Source organism: Leopardus geoffroyi, chromosome A3 (assembly GCF_018350155.1).
Source record: "Leopardus geoffroyi isolate Oge1 chromosome A3, O.geoffroyi_Oge1_pat1.0, whole genome shotgun sequence".
Taxonomy (NCBI): Eukaryota; Metazoa; Chordata; class Mammalia; order Carnivora; family Felidae; genus Leopardus; species Leopardus geoffroyi.
The window spans coordinates 86,360,089-86,378,990 of record NC_059336.1 but is presented as its reverse complement, the minus strand read 5'-3'; the positions used below and the strand labels follow the sequence as shown (position 1 = coordinate 86,378,990).

The 18,902-nt window shown below is 43.4% G+C and overlaps 2 protein-coding genes across 3 annotated transcripts in view; one reads left to right on the top strand and one right to left on the bottom strand.

Moving 5' to 3' along the window:
* GKN2 (gastrokine 2) overlaps positions 1-18,902 on the top strand; it is a 326,024-nt gene that overhangs the window by 51,129 nt on the left and 255,993 nt on the right. The window lies entirely within an intron of this gene.
* The window catches only part of ANTXR1 (ANTXR cell adhesion molecule 1), a 221,603-nt gene that overhangs the window by 7,217 nt on the left and 195,484 nt on the right, over positions 1-18,902 (bottom strand). Inside the window, exon 18 of one of the 2 annotated variants that reach the window (XM_045446308.1) lies at positions 13,270-14,063. The exons of the other annotated variant lie outside the window; for it this stretch is intronic. Coding sequence (XP_045302264.1) covers positions 13,821-14,063 — 243 coding nt within the window. The 3' untranslated portion in view covers positions 13,270-13,820. Of the gene's footprint in view, positions 1-13,269; positions 14,064-18,902 lie in introns of those variants that run through there. 2 annotated transcript variants of the gene reach the window in all.

Here is an 18,902-nt window from a genome sequence, read left to right as displayed (position 1 = left end):
TCTTCTACCAATACTTCTGTTCATAACCCAGATTAGGATCCCCAGATGTCTTCAAAAAGGTGGGAAAGGACCCACAGAGTAAAAGATGGCCCCTCACATCTATCTGTGGGCTGTAGGGGTGAGGGTTGGAGTGAAATGGGAGAAAGACCTCCCTAGGTCAGCCCCATCAGCTGCTGCCATGGCCTCTTGGCCATAGCAACAGAAGGATGGGATGGGATGAGAAGGGAGAGAGGCAAGAAGCCCCTTTCCTGTGGTCAGTACCAGTCCAGGGGTGCACCCATGGGTCTCCTGCTCCAGAGCACTAGGCTGTGGTTCATTAGAGACCCCAGTCCATTAGGGCTGAGCACAGAAGCCCAGAGCTCTTAGCGAGCAGCTGGAGCAGGGTGGGGGGCAAGCTCACAATCTCTGCCATGCCCCCGCCGTGTGACATTGGGTGGGAATAATAATATTGCTCGCCAGTTAGAGTCATTATGAGGATTAACTTAATCAATGTTGATGAAGGCCTTGGAACAGTGCCTGCCACATTGAGTTTGTAAATGAAGTTGAGTCTAGATGGAGAAACAGATGCTCAGACACAACAATGACCTTGTCTAGGGTAGGAAGGAAGGCCAGGTGGGAGGTAGTATCAGTTTTCTGACTCCTAGTTTAGTGCCTTCTAAGTGAGCTGCAGACTAGAGCCTCAATACTCCACACCTGGCTTCCATAACAAAACTGGTATACAGGGGAAAAAATGTAGCATTGGATATATGACCAGAGCAGTCCCCAGAGCCTCCTCTCTTAGGCACTGTCTCTACTTTCCCATTGCACAAAACTCCTGTAACTGATTCTTATAGGACCTCCCACCACGCTTTGCACGCACAGTTGACTGATGATGCATTTACACATACTTATCGTCCTGAAGGAAGGTGCAGACTTGGCATAAACAAATCCTTGGGGTCAGTTACAGTAAGATGCAATTAGGACTTCAGGGAGGGGTGTGGCTACAAATTAAGTTCTTAAAACCTGGAGCCAGAAGAGCCAACACAAACACTGTAACACTTAGACCATATAATTGGCCTAAAGATCAGTTTACACGACATCATTTTTTGCTTGTGAGAAGATAATAGAAAGACCAGATGTTCTCAGTGTCATATATGCCAGCAAATCTGCACCAGTGTTTGCTTCAAAAGGTTGCTAGGACGACCGAAGCTCTCAGTCTGCACACTGGTCTTTGTAACCCTGTTAAATTCTCTGCAGTATTGCTTTTGGGTGGTTTGATTCAGATCCAACATTTGGCTTTGACCTCAGTTTACCTCAGCTTGCTCATTTACAGAGTTATGAGTGCCAATTATTGTCACACGTTAGCAACAAAATACTCTGGTTAAATTCAAAGGAGAAAATGCAGCAATATCTCCTGCTCAGTGGTAGCTTAGCAGGATGCTAGGTGGCTTTTCTCCTAGGCTGGAAAGTTCCATTTTGATACGACTGAATGTAATGGTGTTGAAAGCACTATTAGAATTGTCCAGGCACGTCATTTTTATTCATTATTTTCGCTGTACAGACATGAGACCGAGGGCTCAGGCTTATTTAAATATTGCACCCAAGACAATATGGCGGTAAATGGTTAAAGTGGGATTAAAACCAGCTCCGCTTGCCTTAGGCACTTATCCTCTCTTCACTCTATTATCCTGAATATAGACTAAAAACGCAAATATTTTTTTTCTTTCCTTTTTTTTTTTTTTTTTTGCAAATATTTTCTTGATCACTTGTTGACGGTATCACACAACGTACAGCTCTTGGCCAGAAGCCATCACCTCTTGACATAGCTGTCATTTTAAGGTGCCAGTTTATATATAGCTCCCAACGTGTGGATGAGTGTCTCTGAGGCAGCCTCTGGGTCTTCTCCTCTTGAAATATTTATAGGTTCAAGTTTAAGTTGGTGCTCAACAACTGCTGCTTATATCTCTGAGGGTTTCTGAGGTGGAGCAAGCCTTCTTAAAAAGCTCAGATTTTCCCCTGCAGGTTTAGGTCCTCAAGGAATCAAAGCCCCATGAGCTTGCAATTGTTTATTTAGGTCTCCTTAGTCACCCCCTTGTGGTCTCTTTGGGGATCTTTTAGGCTTTTGGGGAAGGGGTGGCAAGAGTCCTATGGTCTCCTTGATTTCCACACTAGAAATGTTAACATGCTTTATAACTCCATCAAAATTTGAGTTGCTTTTGAACCTTTTACCCAGATACTTGAATCTGAATTCTTTTGGGGCAGCCAGTTTGTGAGTCTTTTTATACTCCTGAATTTGGCTAACTCTTTGTATTGCATAGTTTTTGGTTCATCATTAGATTTCTAAAATATTTATAAGTTGAAAATTCAAAATTGGGATCTCCATCTTCTGCTCTTTGGTTACTGTGGTAAGGACTCAAGCTTGCCTGTGAGCCCTGAATTTAGTTTGTGGTATGAAAGGGGAGATTGAGAAGAGCTGTGGGCTGATTGTGTGCAAAAGACTTGCCAGTGGTGAGCTCATGTGTGCTGAGTGTTATAAAACATCTGTTTGGGTATCAGGCATGCTCATTGGAGACGGAGCTGGCCTTTGGAGATGGTTAAAAATATGCCATGGCTCCCAGAGATTAAACCAAATAGTTTCCTATGAACAGAGGTCACTTAAGGAAATTGGATTCCACAGGAAGAATACTGAAAGAATCAGATGGAAAAAGTGTAACATGTATGCCAAGTTTCTTCTGACAGATACCTTTTCTCTCCAGCTTAGTTCTTTCATTGATTGTCTTGTATGGAGGTATTTTTTAAGTTACAAATGGATTGGGTTTCCACAGTTTAAGTCAGTTGTTTAGAATTAGGAGCATAGTTTCTCACTTAAGTCACTCTTGCAAATGGGGGTTGGTCCTTAGACTAGACCACAAAAGCTCACTGGTGTATTGAAGGCAATTGACGTAATCCTGCTGAAGTTGGTGCTCCAGTGATAAATGAGACACATGAGTAATGAATGGATGGAGGGCGGGATTGGATGACTTAATAGTGCCTTCTATCCCATCTATGTTTCTCTCCATTTGTTATTTGTACATTCATCCTTTTGACAAATACAAATGGTTTCTGAGTGCCGGTTATATCCCGGGTACCTAATAAGGTGCTGAATTCAGTGATAAGGAACCAAAAATAGTCCCTGCCCTATTGAAGAATGTAGTCCACAGGTGGAGAGAGATATCAGTCTGTTAATCCCACAAACAAATGGACCCTAGCAACCATGTTTGCATTCTGTGACACTGGCCTTGGCCATAGTCGATTGGACAAGAGGTGGGCACCTAATCTGAGTTAGGCCAATCAGATTCTCTCTTATGAGTTTGGAATTACAACTGAGTTACCAGCTGAGGCAGTCAGTTAGGGTTGATCCGTTGAATAGAGGGGATGAAAGTAGGAACTGGGGTGGCTGTCTTCTGCAAAGTCAGGGAGAAGCAGAGTTCTGATTCTATATTGAAAAGATCCTCCATCTATTCCTGAAACCAATATTATACTATATGTTAACTAACTAGAATTTAAATCAAAATTTTAAATAGAAGGAAAAAAAAAGATCCTTTATATCCATTCACTTCTCCCAACCTGGGCCAGTCTTCTATAACTTGGGCTACTACATAAACTGGCCTTCCTGTTTTCAGCCTTTCTCTTTTCCAGTTATATTTTGGTTTCCATATAAAATGTATCCACATACACACATAAATAAAAATGTGTATGTACATACATATATACATGTTTGCACATGTATGTAAGATGTACATATGCCTATATATGTAAACATTTATACATACATAGATGCACATTCAAAGTTGCCTTCCTGCATAAACTCTTCAATGCCTCCCACTTTCTGTAGGAAAATCACCAAGGTCCTCAGCATGCACAGGTCCCTGCTCCCTTTGCATTTTTTTCAGCCATCCTATTTCTTCCTCTTTCATTGAACCCTACACTTCAGCTTTCGTCCATCATTTGAAATGAAGCCACCATACTCTGGCTTTTTGTTTGACAGCATTCATTTCCGGGCCCATGACAGGGACAAAATGCCACAGAGACACCTGTCTTGCTTCTTTCCCCTTCCCCAAAGCTGGAGCCGGGGCCAAAGGGAAGGGTGTGTTGTGAGTGGTGATGCCAGAGTCCTTTTTGACTGCCTTTCCTCCACCTCAAACTTGCCCTGTCTATAAATCTCATACAGCAGCCTGCCTTTTATGTGCTGTTCATGCAAAAGGATCCAAGGTCAATTCTTTCAGTTGTTTGATTCATTTTGCTGACACACATACTGGCACGCTTTCCACAGTAACCTCTTTGGATGCCAAAACTGAGGGGAAGATGAAAGCAGAAAGGAAATATTTGGTAACAAGAGGAAACTAGAAAAACGAAGGGGCAGAAATAAAATGGCTCATCTTTAGTGGGACGTGCAAACATAGGACTTGTTAAGGATTACTACTGAGATAAGACTTATTTAAGAATAAAATTCCCTGTTTTTCATCTGATTACAAAGTAACACATTTTCTTTGTGGAAAATCTGGAAAATGTACAAAAGGAGGAAGAAGGAAGAGGAAGAGAGAAGAATTTTAAGTTTTAACACTCAGTTACCATTTGTGCTCTTCCTTTCAGGCCACACACACACACAGGTGCATGCATTTACAAAAATGGGCTCATCCTGAACCAGTTTTAAAATACTATGCTGTGACCATTTCTCCCCTGCCATTTTCAATATGATTTGCAATGGTTGCATAATCTTCTATCATATGAAAGCACAAAATGCAGTTATCAAATTCTTTAGTGGGCATTAAGAGTCCACCTAATTTCTAATTTTCCCCTAACACATCTATAATAAATTCTGGTAAGCTCTAGAATCAACAGTTAACCTTTGACGTGGGATTTTTGTATCCAATTTCATATATGAGATTGGCCATTATTCTTTTGTTGTGTGCTATTTTTGTCATCAACATTATGTTAACTTTACAAAAGAAATGGGGAAGATTTTCATTTTCTAATATATTCTGTATTTCTGAAATAGTGTAAGAATTCTTTGTTCATTAAAAGCATGAGAAAATTCTCTCAAAATCGTTCTGGATGTCCTGTTTTTCTTTTTCTTTTTTTAATGTTTATTATTTATTTTTGAGAGAGAGAGAGAGAACGTGTGAGCAGGGGAGGGAGTAGAGAGAGAGGGAGATACAGAATCAGAAGCAGGCTCCAGGCTCTGAGCTGTCAGCACAGAGCCTGACGCTGGGCTTGAACCCACGAACTGTGAGATCATGACCGGACCAGAGGTTGGATGCTCACCCGACTGAACCACCCAGGTGCTCCTGGACATGCTGTTTTTCTAGAGTGCAGTTCTTTGATGACTTTAAAAGTTTTTGCCACAGGTATTGACCTACTCAGGTTTTGTACCCTTTCTGAGTCCATTTCCATAATTTATCCTTTCTTAGAAAACCATTCATTTTATCAAGGTTGTTTTTTTTTTGTTGTTTTTTTTTTTTTTTTTTTTTTTTTAGATAGAGACAGAGAGCATGCAAATGGGGGAGAGGGGCAGAGAGAAAGAGAGAGAGAGAGAGACAGAGACAGAGAGACAGAGAGAATATCTTAAGCAGGCTCCACACTCATCTTGGAGCCTGAAGTAGCACTTGAGACCACAACCCTGGGATTTATACCTGCGTTGAAATCAAGAGTTGGGCCCTCAACTTACTGAGCCACCCAGTTGCCCCATTTTATCAAGACTTTTGAAGCATTTGCATAGGTTTGTGCTTTGCACAAAGGAAACTTCTCACAGTTAAATCTATTTGTGGTGTTACCTCTTTTGTAATCACTAATATACATATTTGCATGTTCTTTTTTTTTGGCTTCCAAGAATTTGCCAATGATATTGGCATTTCCAAAAAAATTTTAAGACTTATTTCTCAGTTCTACAGATTTTGCTTTATTTTCATTAATTGTTCTTATATTCATAGATTCCTTATTTCTGCTTTCTGTAGATTTGTTCCATATTATTTTCTAAGTTTTAACTGAATACTTAGCTCATTTATTTTCATTTTTCTTGTTTAATAATGAAATAATTCAAGACTATGATTTTTTCAAATTCCAGAAGTTTTTATTGTGGTGTTCCAACTGTCATTATTTTCTAGAATCCCAGTAACTATAGTTTTGATTTCCTCTTAGACTTAGTAATTTTTATAAATTTAAGAAATAACGTGAGTTCTTAATTTGATGGCTGCACTATTAAATAAATATTCATTAATCATTTTTTATTAGAGTAAAGCCTTTATATTGTTTGTTTGTTTACTTAATCTGCTTGATCTAGTAAAGTCTAAGGGTTTATTAAGTACTCCCTGTTGATATTTTAAACAATTATATTTGCTCAAATTTTACTTTGCTGTTTAGTCACCGGGCCACTCAAGAGCAGCAGGGAGCGGGCCTCCCTCAGAGCAGTTGAGGCAGAGAATTTCTTATGTTCTAAAAATTTCTCTCTTCCTGTTTGGTGGTAGCTTGTCTGAAAAGATGGCTGCCATTAATTCTTTCTCTCCTGCGTGAGAAGGAGTCTATTTCTCCACTCCCTTGACTCTGGGTTGATTCGTAAGAGTTTTGAATAATGGAATGTGATGGAAGTGATATGCTAGCTTTGTGCCTGACATTAAGAGGCCCGGAATTTTCAACAAATGGGGTGACTGGGTGGCTCAGTCAGTTAAGTGTCCGACTTTGGCTCAGGTCATGATCTCATGGTTCATGAATTCAAGCCCTGCATCAGGCTCTTTGCTGTCAGTGCAGACTCTGCTTCGGGTCCTCGGTCTCCCTCTCTCTCTGCCCTTCCCCCCACACCCTCAAAAATAAATAAACATTAAAAAAATAAAAAGAGGCCTGGAATTTTCTGCTTCCTGGATTTGGTGCCCTGAGGCTACTCTATTCTCCTCTTCTCCGTGTGGAGGAGCACTGATGACAGAGAAGTGAGGGAAGCAACTTCTTGAATGTCCAGCCCAATCAACCTTCTGATGACTCCAGCCCTAGCCACTCTCTGACTACAACTTCATCAGAGATGCCAAATGAGATTATACAGCTGATTCTGGTCAACCCACAGAACTGTAAGAGAAAACAGCAAATTGTTGTTTTAAGCCAGTGTGTTTTGCAGTGGTTTGTTACAGAGTAATACAGAAACAAGCAGCAACTCCTGCCTTTGTCTAGGAGGGTCATTCCTGGTTTGTGGAGCTGAAAATAGGAGGTGTTGTAGGTTTCCCCCCTTTTTTTGGACTCTTAACTTGGCACCTTTTCCAAAGTTGCTGGGAAGGAGCCAGATCTGTGCGCTCTCCTTATTGCCTCCTTAGCTAGAAAATCACATTGCTAGAATCCAAGGGCCGCCTGGAGAGAGATAAGATCACTGGATGAGAGAAAGATAGTACCTCAAAGGCAACTATCACACATTTCCCCTTCTGTTTCTTGATATGACCCCGTGCTATTAATTATGAAACATAGGCTGTTATGATGATGAGTAAAGGCTGAACAGGGGGAGGACTGGGAAAGGTGTTGCAATAATGAGACGACTTTGCCTGTGTCCACACTTGCAAGTGCATTCATGTGAGCTGGGCCGGAGACACCCTATCTGCCAGTGGGTAGCTCCAGGTTGGAAAGTCTGCCCTGATTCTGCAGTCAAGTGAAACACGTATGTTCAAATTGCCCTTCAGGCCCGACAGTCTTTAAAGGTCAGTGAACCACTGCAGCTGACAAAGACAGAAACACACATGGTACCATAAGGAACTGTTTTTTTTTATAAATGAATCTTCACACTCTGATGCTTAAATACTCTCTCTTTCAAGTCTCATCATCCTATAAAACCGTGGCACATTCGTCTGCATCTGTCTAGTTCTGACAAATTAAAAAAAGAAGACAAAATAGAATTGGAGACAGGAGATCCAGGAAAAGTGATCAGGTGGCCAAAGTGTCGTTAGTGGGACTGGCTCTAAAATTCAGCCCTTTCAGGAGAGCAAGACAGAGATGTGTGCGGAGATACCATGGAGAGTACACTTGAGAGGTGGAATTCGTTGAAAACGTTTGTTGGCTCAAGAGGAAGTAGGTCTGAAAGGTCTGAGCCACTGTAGTATACTCTAAATACTGTTTCTTCATTTTGCTTTTTAAAAACCAGCCATTGCTCTTGACCATCCTCTCTTCCTCGGTCGCATGGAGTCCACTGTATGCCCCATGGGTCCTGCTAAGCAGTAGGACTTCTCCAAAGAGCCTGGTTTTAATTGACATTTTGGATGAGTCTGAGAAATAATGTTGTTTTAATGTACTTTTCTAAGATTTAAAAAAAACACTGCAGCATGGTCATGCTGAGTGAGTGGAAGTCTGACCCAGGACTAACTAATTTTATTCAGAGTCTTCTCTTCCAGCTAAGAATCCTGAGAATTTGTTTTACTGCCCTGTCCCCCAGTTAAACGGCTCTGACTACTTAGAACTGTCATTAATACAATCATTATTTCATTTGTGTTGAGGTATTTGCCTTAAAAAATTGGTGTGAGGGGCGCCTGGGTGGCTCAGCTGGTTAAGCCTCCGACTTCGGCTCAGGTCATGATCTCACAGTTTGTGAGTTCAAGCCCCAGGTCAGGATCTGTGCTGACAGCTCAGAGACTGGAGCCTGGAGCCTGCTTTGGATTCTGTACCTCCCTCTCTCTCTCTGCCTCTCCCTGACTCGTGCACTGTCTGTCTGTCTGTCTGTCTCTCTCTCTCTCTCTCTCTCTCTCAAAATAAATAAATATTAAAAAAATTAAATTAAAAAAAATTGGTGCCAGAAGATAAGCTGACAGAGATGGCTTGGCCAACAGCGTTATTTAGCTTGGCTGTCAAAATGTAAAATTATGAAATTACTTATTCATCTGCTGTATAGCCCCAACCTCATCCTGCTCCATTTATATAAGCTCATGGATGAAGGCTGTTTTCTTCTTTTGTATAATGTGAGGAATGAATTCTTTCCTTATGCCTGTTGCTGCCAAAGTGCTTTCCCCAGAGTGGAGGGAATATTAATTTAAAAAGATAACAATTTTACTTCTATGATGACTATATTGTGCCAGTGAGTGGTATCCTAAATGGGTATGTGTTCTTTAGATTTTCGGTACCTCACACACGTACCATTTTCCTATCCACAGCCCTGTCTGCAAGGCTAAGCCCGCTATCTGAGAGACTGTTGCTGGTTATGAAGCAAAAAGTTTCATGCTAACCACATCTACCTTTCGCTGAGTGCTTCTACTGTGCCATGCTGGGCACTAGTTGTTTTATATACATCATCTCATTTTACCCTCTTAATAGAAAGAGTGGTTAGTACTATTACCCCAATTTAAAAATGTAGAAACAGGGGCACCTGGGTGGCTCAGTCGGTTAAGCGGCCGACTTCGGCTCAGGTCATGATCTCGCGGTCCGTGAGTTCGAGCCCCGCGTCGGGCTCTGTGCTGACAGCTCAGAGCCTGGAGCCTGTTTCGGATTCTGTGTCTCCCTTTCTCTGACCCTCCCCCGTTCATGCGCTGTCTCTCTCTGTCTCAAAAATAAATAAACGTTAAAAAAAATGTTTTAAAAATGTAGAAACAGGCTTGGAACACAAAGGAATTTGCCCAGGGTGTCTCTGCAAGTAAATGATAGAGTAGAGATTTGAATCCAGGTCTGTTTGACTCTCTTTCTTTTGAGCAACATGTGCTTTTAGATTGGAATGCATGTAGGGCAAAATGCATCAAGAAGTACGGCTACTTAAAAGAGTTGGCCACCAGTAATAATATACATTGGAGAGTTTGTTTTGGGTCCCAGTACTTCCCCGCTGCCATCATTCTCTTCCAGCTTTTTCCACGTCTCTGGTTGTTCCTTCTTCAGAATTTCAGTGCCCTTCAGCTGTATTTCCTGGAAAAGGGCCCCAGAGTCTTACTCTTCCTTTCAATCAAAGCTTGCTTGTCCTGTGTGCCTGTCCCTTTCACTCCTTCTCTGTACTTTCTATGTGACATATCTCTAATCTGATCCGTGAGCTGGATCCACTATGAAGGTTTATTCCTCAAAGGTGCTTTCTTTCCATGTAAGAGAGATGGCCAGTTGTCTTCCATATCCATTTTCACATTCTTCCTTCAGTAGTAGAACCCTCGAATTTCACTGGGCACATGACCATCTAGCATTGATTACATTTCCCAGCCTCCCTTGCACAGATCAGTTCAAGAGGCAATGAATGATGCTCAAAGGTCTGACCTACTGTGGTGCATGAATTTGCACATGGGGGTGGCCTCCTCTGCACTGAGGTGTGGCTATGTAACCTATGTTCTCATCAGTTGGATATGAGCAGAAGTGATGTGTACAAATTCCAGGTTGTGCCTTAAATCGAAGGGGTATACCTTCCCCTTTTCTTTTTCTTTTCCTTTTTCTTTTTTGGCTGTGTAGATGAGAGCCACACTGTAGGGATGAAGAAACATGAGAAGAAGCCTAGGTGCCCAATAGCATGGAGCCATCATGCTGACCCTGGACAGCGTCTCCCCAGAGGGTTATGTGTGTGAGAAAAAAAGTTTTATCCTGTTCAAAACCTTATATTATTTTGAGATTTTGCTAGGTCAGCTGAACCTCTAACCTAAATAATACTATTCCTAAAAGGAACCTCCTGAACACAGTGTGGTATTCTAAAGGAGTTTCCCCAGTATTGGGCATTTGGAGTGCTGTGGCAGGCTAGCCTGTTGATCTTCTGGGAGCTAGCTGGGCCTTTGCATGCCCCTTCAGTTTTGACCGTGTAGTTGGGTACCTAGTCCAAATTTACATAGGCTGATCTCTACCCAGCTGGCCTGGAGAAGCCTTCTCAATTTTCCTGGACTCATCTTCTCTTCAGGTAACGGTTAGTATGATCCTGCCAGAGTGCCTCTCAAATCTAAACTAAAGGAAGACAGTAGTCAGAACCCTGAAATATCATGGCTGCTGTTTGAGACTTGCCAGACACACAAATGGAAAATTTATAGCACTCAAAATCTGGGTTTCATTTAGGAGTAAAAAGTATTAATTTAAGTTATCCAACCTCAAAATTGGTTTCAGGCCTCCACTGGGACCCAATATTCTCCCTAATTACGAGATCATGTAGAGTTGGATCTGAAGTGAGACCATGACCCAGTATCAAAATGCCTCCTTCCCATTTTGGAAACATCTCACGAATTCAGGCTGCGCTAGTGAAATATCTGTGATAATTCTCCCCAGGCTGGCCTGAGCTTATGTTCTGTAGGGTCTGGAAGAAATGGTCTGTTACACTAATAATTTAGTGATAACGTAGGAAGAATCTTTAAGAGGAAGAAATAGTACACCTTGAATCCTTTGGAAAGAGGCAGACTATCAAATATAGCAAAGCTTTGGGGGATCTCAGCACCTTAATTGTAAATCAAAGATGTTGTCAATAACCAGTTAATCTTACTTGTTCAGAAAAAGTGGACTCGACAGAGGCCTCCACTTGGAGAGACCGTGAGTTGCATCCCCCGCTTCACTTCCGTCTATTTAAATGCTCCCTCCTGGTTGCAAAGCCTTAATCAGGATAGCAAAAGTCACCCCAGGGGCCTGTGTGGGCCTGACTTCAGAATTCTTCCCAGTCTCCTCCCAACTAGTTATGTTGCTGCTTCTGACTGGTAACATTTCACACTTCTTGAACACTGCTCTGGCTCCCAGGTTCTGCCCTTCCTGCGTGTCGGTGAGACCCTGGGAACCAGCTCGAGCTTTGCCTCCCCTTGCTTCATGACCTGCTCTGTGTCTTCCCCAGTCAACCAGCCTTTCACCAGGCCCTGCTCTATGGGAGGGTGGCTGTGGACTGGGCTAGAGCAGGTGCTTATTCACCTGCCGGGAATGAGGCTGCTTCGGAGACACACAGACAAACCAGACTTTTGGTTAATGTGCCTTGTGCCCCCTCGGCTCTTACTTCAATCTAAATCTAACTCAGGAAGGCTAGACTGTATAAACACATCCATCTGCTGGTGTGGCGAGGGCAGTTTGGGAATGTAAGTTGCCACGCGGAAAGAAGCCATCTTCCTGCTCACCTGATTTGGAAGGATTGAGAGCTGGGGATGGGGAGGCTGCATGGACCACGGGAGACAGAGCCTTCACCTCCTGACTCAGTAAGAGGTGTGAACGCGAAGGTCTCCAAGACGCTGTCTTTACCTCTGAAGAGGTGAAAACCAAGTTCTTCACCTCTGAGGAGCATGAGAAAGGCATGTTTTCCAAGGGGCTCTGGTCCACACTGGATGTGAGCATAAGGTAAAGATCCTGTTCCTCCAGCTGGTCCATCTGCCATCATCTTCTGCCTCCTGGCTAGCCTGTCTGAGGCCTTGCTGGTCTCCTGTCCCAGTCCATCCTACTGCTGAGATCCCAAATGCCAACATGGCTGACAAGGTGCCGAATGATCAGCCTTACCTCCCGCCATGCTCCCTCCTTCTCCTCACCTGCCAGCCCTGTGGCTTCCTTTCAAATTCATGGACGTGTGTGCTTCATGACCTTTGCGTATACACTTCCTGGAACATGCTACCTCCAAACTTTGCTTGGCTAAATTCTACTCATAACTCATGTCTCAGGTTAGTCACTTCCTCACAGAGGTTTTGCCTGCTCACATCCTATCTCATTCAGGCCCACCTGGTAATCTCTCTCATGGTTTCCTGCCCCTTTCCTCTTCAACCTTTGTCATAATTTGTCTATTTGTCCTTCTCTTTGCCACGATACTGCGAGCCCTTTTTGGACCATTGAATTCCCCTCACCACCCAGGACCTGGCACACCGAGGGCTGCCAAAGCATTTGGAAAATATAGCAATGAAGGAGCAGGTCTTGCTTCCAGGAACATGGGGCAACATTTGTCAAATACTGCGTTAAGCCCTGTGAATGTTAGGATCCTATTTGTATCCTGTGAACAAGCTTAAAAGCTTATCTTTTTTGGGGCGCCTGAGTGGCTCAGTCAATCAGTTAGGCGTCTGACTTCGGCTCAGGTCATGATCTCACAGTTGGTGAGTTCGAGCCCCTCATTGGGCTCTGTGCTGTCAGCTCAGAGCCTGGAGCCTGCTTGGGATTCTGTGTCTCCCTCTCTCTCTGCCCTTCCCCCACTCATGTGCGCTCTCTCGCTCTCTCTCTCAAAAATAAATAAAAATGTTTAAAAAAAAGCTTATCTTTTTTTTAAGTGTTTATTTATTTATTTTGAGAGGGAGAGAGACAGAACACAAGTGGGGAAGGGGCAGAGAGAGAGGGAGAGAGAATGTCAAGCAGGCTCCGCATGGTCAGTGTGGAACCTGATGTGGGGCTCAGTCTCACGAACCGTGAGATCATGACCTGAGCCAAAACCAAGACACTCAACCCACTGAGCCACCCAGGTGCCTCTTAAAAGCCTATCTAATGGGCACAGGGTGGTCACTATTGTAACTATAATAGCCATGATTTATCTAATCCCTATCTATGTTATCCTAAAACCTCACCACAACCTTGTAAGGTAGGAATTACTATCCCCATTTCAAAGACAAAGAAATGGAGGCTCTCAAAGGCTAAGACCAGGGCCACACAAATAGTAAATGACAGGGACAGGTTTCAACCTAGGTCGGTCTGACTCTGGGGCTTCTGTGCTTTCCCCTTAATGCTGCTGCTTCTGAACTGTGTCCCTTCGTACTTTCCCAGCCTCCTGGTTACAGACTCTGTGTGTGTGTGTGTGTGCGCGCGCGCGCACGTGTGTTTGTGTATGTGTGTCTACCTGGAGGGGAGCCTCCTAGCTGGGTCCCGGGCCTGCTCACAGTGATCAGCTCCAGAGTGAATTCAGGCAGAGAACCTAAATAAACCCTGTGAATCCAGACAGTCCAGAGAAAAGAAAGGTGACCTCATGCTGAGTAAGAGCCATCTTTGTTCCGTCTCCAAAGACCCTGCAATGTGCAGGGGGTATAGTGGTTTGGCCCACTCCCCCTTCTGCTGCCATGCTCACCACCTCCTCCCAGTTCAGAGAGAAAGAGGATTCTTGAGGCTGAGAGATGTGGCTGGGACTGAGGCAGAAGAATGCAGTGGTGAGGCAGTTTGGAGACACCCCACAGTTCTCCACAGCTTATCTGATTTTCTGGGAGCTTCAGCTGTGAAGTGGTAAAATAAGGAATCAGCACAAAGCCCAGTAGCAATTGCAATAATCCTTATCCCCTTTTTGGCCATCGTGATTTCTACCTGGTCCCTCCATGTTTTCTAGCTTTCTTTCTTTGAGTACAGAGACTTTGTCATATTATTTGGTCTAAAAGAATAGTGTCTGGAATAGCATCAGACACTTGCTAGGGGTTCAAGAAATAAGCTGTCTGACAGGGGTTACAGACCACATTGCAAATTTGGTGATGGAGTAGAGGCCTGTGTTGTTGGCTTCTCCCGACTCATTGTTCTTTCTCAGCTCAGCACTCTCCCCCAGCCTCTCCCCTTTGCCTTCCCCATGTAGGATGTGGATGCCTCTGGGAGTTGGCTGAATAGAACTCCAACTTGTTTGCCTTGAGACATCTCCTCTTCCTACCCTCCACCCCAGACATGTCCAGCCTGTCACTGGGTCTGCTGTTTTCCACATTAGGGGTCCTCTGTGGGCATCTCATGGAGATCCCTCTTAAAATGCCAAAATGTTACCTGGGGGGAAAACCCCTTCAATGCTGGCACCCAGCACAACGAGCCATCCTTTTGAGGCCAAGGAAAGGTCACTCAGGATCGTTAAATCTGGGGGTGGTGGTGAAAGTGACCCAGTGGATGGGAATGGAGGGGAGGCAAAGGATGAACGTGTGCCACAGAGCACTTAAAGAAGACTGAGCACATGTGGGAGGTGAGCATTTGAAGGAAGTTAGCACATGAGCTCATCCACCTCGGCTGGGAGAGTCCTAGACAAAGGGGGACAAAGAAATTCCATGCATCTTTCGATCTAGTGCTTACCTTCCCAAATTTGTTCAAAGACCCAAGAGAGACCGGTTTAATCTCCAAGGAAATTTCTGTTCCTATGTTAGTCACACGGTATAATGTGGACTAGTCACAGAGTTGTTAATATTTTAGGAATATTTTCATCAAAGGGATTGGGGTTGAACTCCTCCACCCCTTGTGTCATTTTTCAGAGGAAAATGACGTTTTCAAAGCCGTCACATCTACATGTTTCCAGAAGGGAAGAACAGGACATGAACGAAGAGATGTATGCATCTGAGGATTGCTATGCAGGGTTGTGGCAGGACATCTGACAATCCTTATGTTCTTGTGGAGAGAGTGCCCAAGTTAATGGTGGGGGGTTGTAGGCACTTTCTAGAAGAATGGAATGCAAGCCCATTTTCTGAAACTTTGAAGTAGGGCATTTACTGGTCTACGTAGGCACCTTTTCACTCTTCATCCTCTTCCTCACCATTAAGTGATTTCAGGGTCATTCCCTACTCCCTTCCAGTCTGCTATTATTCTGACTGATATTAGAATAGCCCACTAAATAGACTCTGGGGGAAAGGAGAATTTTCTTGGGTTGTTTGTTCATTACTAGAGTTCATTGCTACTGTTATAGACAGTGACTAACTATCATTTTGCAATGGGGGCAGATGGGGACAATGATGGTTCTGTGACTCTGGAATTCACATCTGGGAAAACATCACTGTCCACTCAAGACCATTGAAAGAATACTGGACACTGGCTTTTTAAGCTCTCAATATTTTTCACTTTTAACGGTTCAGATCTTGGGCCAGCACACCAGAAAATATTACCTCATCATACTCTGTCCCTGGGTAAAGAAAAAAAAAATTATGAACTGAATGAAGATTGAATTTCATCCCACAGCTCTGAGTGGGGCTCTCGTGGAGACCACTAGACAAAGAGAGTGACAAGAAGACCAGAGGATAAGTTTTAATGACAGTGACCTTGCAAATGAGAATCCTAGGAGACCTGGGCCATGGGAGCAAAGGTGGTGCTGGAGGCTGGATGTGCTGTAAGCAGAGGGGACCATGGCTGAGAACCACTGTGTCCTGGCATGACCAACCATTCACACCTCCTCCTTCTGATGTAATCAGCCAGAACATTTTTTTACCCACTGGGGAGCCTAGCTCAGACATCATAGGTCCAGTTCTACAATCATGCCTTAAAGCTCACATCTGCTTCTTTCTCCCTCTTTTCTTAAATTACCATCACTCTCATTAAATAAAAGCAATTAAGGGCATTAACATTTTTTGGAGAAAAAGAAAACAAAACCCCAGGCTCACTATTCTAACATGACAACTATTAATATTTGGGGACTCTCTGTTTGGTTGTTTATTTCCACATCTCACCATTTTCACATTTCAGTGGATCCACTGATTTTGGGCCATGCCAGGGAAACAAGGATCCACCTCCTCTTCTTTTTTTTTTTTTTTTTTTCTAGATGGGAAACTGAGTCCAGGCAAAATTTAATTGACTAACTGACAGTGTCTCTTGGATAAGCTGTCCTGGGATTAGGACTGAGACCCCACTGAATGCTTTCTACTTTATTTATAGGTCCCCTTTTTACTCTCACTCACATTAAAAGTTGAATTATGAGGGGTGCCTGGGTGGCTCAGTCGGTTAAGTGTCTGACTCTTGGTTTTGGCTCAGGTCATGATCTCATGGTTTGTGGGCTCAAGCCCTGCATCAGGCTCTGTGCTGGCAGTGTGGAGTCTGCTTGGGATGCTCTCTCTCCCTTTCTCTCTGCCCCTCTCCTGCTTGCTCTGTCTCTCTCAAAATAAATAAATAAAATTTAAAAAATTTAAAAGTTGAATTATGATATGGGAACAAGATGGGGCTTTATCTAGAGAATTAAAAAGAAATAATCTTTCATTTGGGTACAGGGACTAATAAAACCTCCAGACTCTGATATCTCCTAATGTGAGATTTTAGTGTACTTTAGATGCATGAAATTGTATGGAAACTTTTGGAAGGTTACCTTAAGTAGGTCTCAGTGGGTGATGACTGTTTTGTGGGAGAGTGTCCACTGGCTTTTGGTCCTCTGTAACTGAGGGTGGGTTTCTTTATAGCTCTTGGTCAACAAGCAGCTGTTATAAATGTGTGGTGTTAGTTAAAAGCCCCACACCGTGTTTTCCCAGGTGTTTCCACTTCTCAGTGTATAAGTGAATAAATATTGTTTAAGTCTCCTGTGGCATTCCATCCATCTCCTATATTGCTTGAATGATGTTTTTTTGAGTTAATCAGTCATCATTTTGTTATCATGGTTCATATAAGCTGTATTCCCAGAACATATCAAATGAAATCACCCTTTGTATTTGAGGTAATGATGATCTCTTCAAGAGATTTGATACAGAGGAGAGGAATCATTGGAGCGTGGGGACCTCCGGGGGTCCCCTGCTTCATCTTTCAGTTTTATAGTTAGCTAGGATCAGCCCCTTACAGTCTCTGCTCAGAGAGAACACAGCAGACACTGGCCTCACCTTCCATCAGAGGAGAGTCACATGCTTGCTACACAAATTCATTCTAAGCAGTACATTCAATGGAAGCTAAGGAATGCTGAAAAGTTGTTTTAAAAAAATAAAGAACAATATACACAGACTTGCTTTGAGAGCAATTATTACAATTTATAAATGTTATATATAATTCGAAGAGGCCTTTTCTGTTATAGACACAAGCTGTAATTTTCCTAGTGTCTCAGACCTAGAGATTTCAGACCCAATGACTTGTTGCTCCATCAACAACATGTGGGAAAAGTCTCCTTCAGTTGCCTGATTACCTACTTTGAGGCATTTCTCATCATTCCAGACACCAGTGGTAACACTTGGTGGATGAAGAAACCCAGTTTCAGGGAACCACACTACAACAGCAACTGTTGAATTTTTGCCCCAGAAATTCAAAGTCCAGCACGGCCTTGCGTATGGCTACCCCAGGAGTTCCTCATGAGGAGAAGGTGACAGGAATCATCGCTCCCTTACGTGGCTGGAAAAACTGAGCCACAGAGAGGAAGGTAGGGCACGGGTCCAAGGTTTCTTCGCAGCCATGAGACTGTCTTGGCTCCCTCCGTAGACATTTCTTTGCCTTTTCAATAGGTGGGACCATCAACAACATAAACGTTAACCAAAACAGACTTCAAGTGAGTTGGCCTCTCGTTTCCTTAAATCATGGCACTAATGCTGAGAATTTAATAAGATCAAAAAAAGTAGTATGTACAGTTTGGGATAGTTTGTCTCCATTAAAAATTTCCTTTCAGAGTACTACTTTGGTTTTTAATAGCTAAAAGCCTGTTCAAAAAATACACAGGAAGGATAGCTTTTGGACAGGTTCCTGATGGTGGAGGCGGCTGTGGCCAAGTTCAGCTCCTGCCTCAGATGGACAACAGGGTACATGGGCATTTTCTACCACATGTACTGACGACTCCTGGCGGTGAGAGGAGCCTCATGCAGGGGAGAATGGAGTAAGGATGCTGCAGAGAACTGGACAAGCTGGAGCCAGAGGTTGTGAGACCACTCTTTATTTAGGATTACTAGCCAGGTCTACCACGTAGGTAAAGAAAATCGATACTGTTATGGGCGACTCCCAGCCCAGTCCCAGCCTAGGAGAAGAAGATCTGGGGGTTTCAGGCTGTCTGTTCAACATGAGGCTGTTGTGTGACTGCCCAAGGGAAGCCAATGGATTTTCAGACCACACTGGGAGGTAGGCGCTCCTCCTTCAGCTGACCAGCCTTCTTTATTTTTTTTTTTTATTATTTTATTTTATTTTATTTTATTTATTTATTTTTTTTTCAACGTTTATTTATTTTTGGGACAGAGAGAGACAGAGCATGAACGGGGGAGGGGCAGAGAGAGACGGAGACACAGAATCGGAAACACAGCCTTCTTTATTTTGCTCTGCAGTGATGAGATCACACCTACTGGGAAACTGGGGGCACCTCAGTCAAGAAGGCAAGGTGGACAAACTGAGAAGCCTCCCAGGAGAGCTACGTGATCATAAGCATCACCTGGCTTCCT